Raw genomic sequence first — 5,910 nt, forward strand, 5'->3', positions numbered from 1 at the left:
ATTCTACACCTGCATTGCTTGCTGTTTGGGGTTTTAGGCTGGGTTTCTGTACAGCACTTTGAGATATCAGCTGATGTACGAAGGGCTATATAACTACATTTGATTTGGTCTGATGAAACAAAAACAGAACTGTTTGGCCATAATGACCATCGTTATGTTTGGAGGAAAAAGGGGGAAGCTTGCAAGCCGAAGAACACCATCCCAACAGTGAAGCATGGGGGTGGCAGCATCATGTTGTGGGGGTGCTTTGCTGCAGGAATAGATGGCATCATGAGGTAGGAAAATTGTGGATATACAACATCTCAATACATCAGTTAGGAAGTTAAAGCTTGGTTGCAAATGGGTCTTCTAAATGGACAATGACCCAAGCATACTTCCAAAGTTGTGGCAAAATGTCTTAAGGATAACAAAGTCAAGGTATTGGAGTGGCCATCACAAAGCCCTGACCTCAATCCTATAGAGAAAATTGACCCAACTTATTGTGGGAAGCTTGTGGAAGGCTACCCGACACGTTTGACCCAAGTTAAACAATTTTAAAGGCAAATAAAGTGGTGATCCTAACTGACAGGAATTTTTTACTAGGATTAAATGTCAGGAATGGTGAAAAACTGAGTTTAAATGTATTTGGCTAAGGTGTATGTAAACTTCTGACTTCAACTGTATATACTGAACAAAAATATATAAACGCAACATGTAAAGTTTAAGTTTCATGAGCTGAAATAAAAGATTCCAGGAATGTGTATAATGAATTCATTTAAATTGATTGATTTCCTTATATGAACTGTATCTCAAATAAATAGTTGAAATTGTTGCATGTTGCGTTGATATTTTTGTTCAGTTTACAGTCGTGGCCAAAAGTTTTAAGAATGACACAAATATTAATTTTCTAAAAGTCTGCTGCCTCAGTTTGTATGATGGCAATTTGCATATACTCCAGAATGTTATGAACAGTGATCAGATGAATTACAATTAATTGCAAAATCCCTCTTTGCCATGCAAAGGAACTGAATCCCCCAAAAACATTTCCACTGCTTTTCAGCCCTGCCACAAAAGGACCAGCTGAGATGTCAGTGATTCTCTCGTTAACACAGGTGTGAGTGTGGACGAGGACAAGACTGGAGATCACTCTGTCATGCTGATTGAGTTCGAAATAACAGACTGGAAGCTTCAAAAGGAGGGTGGTGCTTGGAATCATTGTTCTTCCTCTGTCAACCATGGTTACCTGCAAGGAAACACGTGCCGTCATCATTACTTTGCACAAAAAGGCTTCACAGGCAAGGATATTGCTGCCAGTAAGATTGCACCTAAATCAACAATTTATTGGATCATCAAGAACTTCAAGGAGAGCGGTTCAATTGTTGTGAAGAAGGCTTCAGGGCACCCAAGAAAGTCCAGCAAGCACCAGGACCGTCTCCTAATGTTGATTCAGATGCGGGATCAGGGCTCCACCAGTACAGAGCCTGCTCAGGAATGGCAGCAGGCAGGTGTGAGTGCATCTGCACGCACATTGAGGCGAAGACTTTTGGAGGATGGCCTGGTGTCAAGGGCAGCAAATAAGCCACTTCTCTCCAGGAAAAACATCAGGGACAGACTGATATTCTGAAAAAGGTACAAGGATTAGACTGCTGAGGACTGGGGTAAAGTCATTTTCTCTGATGAATCCCCTTTCCGATTGTTTGGGGCATCTGGAAAAAAGCTTGTCCCGGAGAAGACAAGGTGAGCGCTACCATCAGTCCAGTGTCATGCCAACAGTAAAGCATCCTGAGACCATTCATGTGTGGGGTTGCTTCTCAGCCAAGGGAGTGGGCTCACTCACAATTTTGCCTTAGAACACAGCCATGAATAAAGAATGGTACCAACACATCCTCCGAGAGCAACTTCTCCCAACCATCCAGGAACAGTTTGGTGACGAACAATGCCTTTTCCAGCATGATGGAGCACCTTGCCATAAGGCAAAAGTGATAACTAAGTGGCTCAGGGAACAAAACATCAATATTTTGGGTCCATGGTCAGGAAACTCCCCAAACTCCCCCTTAATACCATTGAGAATTTGTGGTCAATCCTCAAGAGGCAGGTAGACAAACAAAACCCCACAAATTCCGACAAACTCCAATCATTGATTATGCAAGAATGGGCTGCTACCGGCCCAGAAGTTAATTGACAGCATGCCAGGGCGGATTGCAGGGGTCTTGAAAAAAGAAGGGTCAACACTGAAAATATTGACTCTTTGCATCAACTTCATGTAATTGTCCATAAAAGCCTTTGACACTTATGAAATGCTTGTAATTATACTTCAGTATTCCATAGTAACATCTGACAAAAATATCTAAAGACACTGAGGCAGCACTTTGTGAAAATTTATATTTGTGTCATTCTCAAAACTTTTGGCCACGACTGTAGTTGAAACAAATCAGTACTGAGTGATTTTGATCCTGACTTGGTCTTATTTGTGTCCTTGACCAAATGATCGGTTCTTGTTAATATTACCAGGAGGCTGAAAGTATTGAAATACACATTGTATACTGAACAAAATCATAAAATGCAACATGCAACAATTCCAAAGATTTGACTGAGTTACAGTTCATATAAGGAAATAAGTTCATAAATTCAATAGGCCCTAATCTATGAATTTCATTTGACTGGGCAGGGGTGTAGCCATGGGCCCACCCAATGGGGAGCCAGGCCCAGCCAAACAACATTCGAGTTAGCTTATGGTAGAGAAATGAACAATCAATTATCTGGCAACATCTGTGGTGGACATTCCCACAGTCAGCATGCCAATTGCACGCTCCCTCAAAACTTGAGACATCTATAGCATTGTGTTGTGTTGCAAAACTGCATATTTTAAAGTGGCCTTTTAATGTCCCCAGCACAAGGTGCACCTGTGTAATGACCCTGCTGTTTATTCAGCTTCTTGATATGTCACACCGGTCAGGTGGATGGATTATCTTGGCAGAAATGCTCACTGACAGGGATGTAAACAAATTTGTGCACAAAATTTGAGAAAAAAACTTTGTGTGTATGGCAAATCTCAGATGTTTTATTTCAGCTCATGAAACCAACACTTCACAAGTTGCGTTTATATTTTTTTTCCAGCATATATCATCAATGTATGGTTTGTGTTTATCTTTACAATAATTAAATGAAATAATTAGAGGTATTTCCATTTAATGTTTCCAAATAGCACATACAGTATAAGCAGGTGTTTTCCATGGCGCTGAATATTATTGTTACTGCATCATAGCTTATAGTTTACAATACATTAAACCAAAAAGAGGATCTGTCCAAGTCTCTCCTATATTTATAATCAAATTATACTGATGGAGAAAACCCTATTTTTCCCTCGAGTCTGTGTGTCTGGACAGAGCCCATCCTCTCAGTGTCGCTCACAACACCAGCAAGTGTCAGGGGCAAAAGTTTGCTCTAATTGTGATACTGAAAGAGACCAGTTCTGGGATACTGTGTTTGACCAGAACTGCCGGACTAGGTTCAGTCCTTGGCTTTGCTGCTGTTGAAGATCTTGGCCAGCAGAGAGACGTTGGACTGGGACTTCTGTTGTATGTCCCTGGCCTTGTCCTGGGCCTTCAGCAGGTTCTTCTTGGACATGGTCTGTTTACGCAGGCGACTCATCTGGATCTCATCCTCTGTACATCGCTGGGTGAAGTTCCAAGTCTTCTCCTCTATCTTCTCGCCCTTCCTCTCCCTCTTCTTCCTCAGTTTGTCCATGTTCTGGCTCTTCTCCACATTGGCCAGGTAGAAGTTGGTCTCTCGTTTGGCCTGAGAGATCTCAGTTCTGAGGCGCTGCTGGAGCACAGTCATCTCATAGGCCAGTCGCTCACTCAGGTGACACCACTGGAACCTGTGGAGGTACTGAAAAATAACATTGACAATTAAGAGTCAGAAAAATTATTTAGACCGTAAAAATTTCAACAAAATCAAATGTTGGTATTAAGGTTTCTAATTAATAAGGAATGTGAGGCATGTGGGTTATGACAGTGCTTTAAACTTCCAAAGTTAAATGTAGTCACACTAAAATGTCCACACAGAGATCATTGAAGAGACAATTGAGATACCTTGATGTTCCAGAGGTCACTGACAAAGCGGCTCCTTTTCCGGGCGCCCATCTGTGTGTTGTGGAGGCTAGCTGCCACTCTCTTGGCCACTCTCTTGTCCCTGAACTCCACCCAGCCCTCAGTGAAACTGCATGCCTTGGTGCCAGCTTTCTTTTTCTTCCTCTTCACAGACCGGTCTGAGGACAACAGGTATCATTGTAATGATTGAGACAAAACACAGAAATCCCACCAGAGTGTGTCAGGGTTGATTTTAACATGCAGAGTGAGTGCAGTCTTACCTTCAGGCTGTAGGAATATCCTTCCAATCTCCCCATACAGACTCAGCATGTTGCGCATATTCTTGGGTCTCAGTCTTGGTGGTATATGACCTAAATACACTATTCCTGGCAGACACGTCTTGCCTACTGGCACTTTTTTCTCTTTGGGATCACCTTCAGCCTCTACTTTAAGTTCCTCATCATTTAGTTCTTCATCGTCATTCTCAATCTTGGGCATTTCTCCAGATTCTTCATCATCATCATCAGCCATATCCTCATTCACTTTATTCTCCTCGATGTTCATCCTCTCCACCTCACGTATCCAGACAGATCAGATGGCCTAGATTTATGTTGACAAATGGATTCAGGACACTTGTATTATCACGTGGTTCGTTTACAGAGATATGTAGCAAAAAAAAAAAACATAGCAGCTAGCTAGCCGTTAGCCTGACACTTGGTGATCCCAACATAGAGGCTAACTAGCCGTATGATAGGCACTACTCGCTGACACTGGGTAACGTTAGCTAGCTAAGTGGCTATCATGTGGGTTAATCACGCTTTACACAAGCGTCTCTTACATTTACGTGAAGGTTGTTGATTTCAACTTACCGTGCAGCTTCGCGTTGACGTTGCAATACGAAAATCAATACATTAATAAGTAAATAACAATACGCTTTTCAAAGTAGAAGCTACCTAGGAACACAACGCAAGTTAATGTGGATTACACGTGCGCAGGAAGTGTGATGACGTATGGCAGAAAGAAAATCAATACTTCCGGTGCATTACACTTTTAGAACAAAAGGTGGCAACATTACACTGAGAATGAATTTAGAACGCACTGGTGTAAGGGTAAAATGTTGGATAGTAAAATGTTGGGTCTCACTTCATGCACCCGCTGTGATGATGACGCTCAAAGTGATGACAGTACTGCCCTACAATGCAAAAAGGCAGTCTACTATAGCCATGTAAAAGTTTACCATTTTTTTAATCCTATCACCTTTTTAGACAACTTGATCTGGGACTTTACTCGCTATAACATGCAAGGTTGATGTCTTCTTCACTGGGGCCAGTCTCAAAGCCAGAGCGAAAGAGTGCACTGTCTGCAGAACTTGCAGTCTACAGTCTAGCTTGGAAGCCTCAGGAGAAGACTACATTTGAGACATGACGTAAAGAAATGTTCACAGGGAGACATGTCTCAAAGCCCAGACCACCCTCTCCCATCCTCTCTGGTGTTCTTTCTTGCAGGGCTGCACTGGTGCTTTAATATGCATGGCCATGTGCCTGTTGCATGTGTGTCCCTGCATTATTAAACAGGATGACTTGGGTTTACTAAGTGCTGCTCTGCAACCCTGTCAGTGGTATGTCTATCTTTAAATATAACCATGAACACTAAATCTGCATTCTCCTGGGAGGAAGGAGAGATGGCATGTTTCATATTGAATGCTGTTACATAAAGATGGAAGATGGAAGCATTGTATTAGATTCCCTGTTTTCTCCCCTTCTTTAAGGAGTTTCTCACCCTTTGTTAAATTGAAATGTAAATGTTCCTTAGTGCTTGCCTCTGGGAACAACAACATCAG

At 42.1% G+C, this 5,910-nt stretch overlaps 1 protein-coding gene across 1 annotated transcript; it reads right to left on the bottom strand.

The window, feature by feature from the left end:
* Positions 1–3,016: 3,016 nt before the first annotated feature.
* Positions 3,017–5,078, bottom strand: abt1 (activator of basal transcription 1). Its single transcript, XM_020459633.2, has 4 exons — positions 4,940–5,078; positions 4,352–4,670; positions 4,074–4,249; positions 3,017–3,870 (listed from the first exon to the last, which is right to left on the bottom strand). The coding sequence occupies exons 2-4, from the start codon at positions 4,632–4,634 to the stop codon at positions 3,490–3,492; spliced, it is 840 nt and encodes a 279-aa protein (XP_020315222.1). The 5' UTR covers positions 4,635–4,670; positions 4,940–5,078; the 3' UTR covers positions 3,017–3,489.
* Between the last annotated feature and the right edge of the window lie 832 nt (positions 5,079–5,910).

Source organism: Oncorhynchus kisutch, linkage group LG24, assembly GCF_002021735.2.
Source record: "Oncorhynchus kisutch isolate 150728-3 linkage group LG24, Okis_V2, whole genome shotgun sequence".
In the NCBI taxonomy this organism is placed as follows: Eukaryota; Metazoa; Chordata; class Actinopteri; order Salmoniformes; family Salmonidae; genus Oncorhynchus; species Oncorhynchus kisutch.

What these genes read in the sequence shown, in the direction of transcription:
- abt1 (XM_020459633.2), bottom strand. Translation starts at nt 4,634, where the DNA reads ATGAACATCGAGGAGAATAAAGTGAATGAGGATATGGCTGATGATGAT. An exon ending in GATATTCCTACAGCCTGAAG is followed by an intron (nt 4,250 to 4,351) that starts GTAAGACTGCAC and finishes TGTTGTCCTCAG; the next exon opens with ACCGGTCTGTGAAGAGGAAG. An exon ending in GTGACCTCTGGAACATCAAG is followed by an intron (nt 3,871 to 4,073) that starts GTATCTCAATTG and finishes GTTATTTTTCAG; the next exon opens with TACCTCCACAGGTTCCAGTG.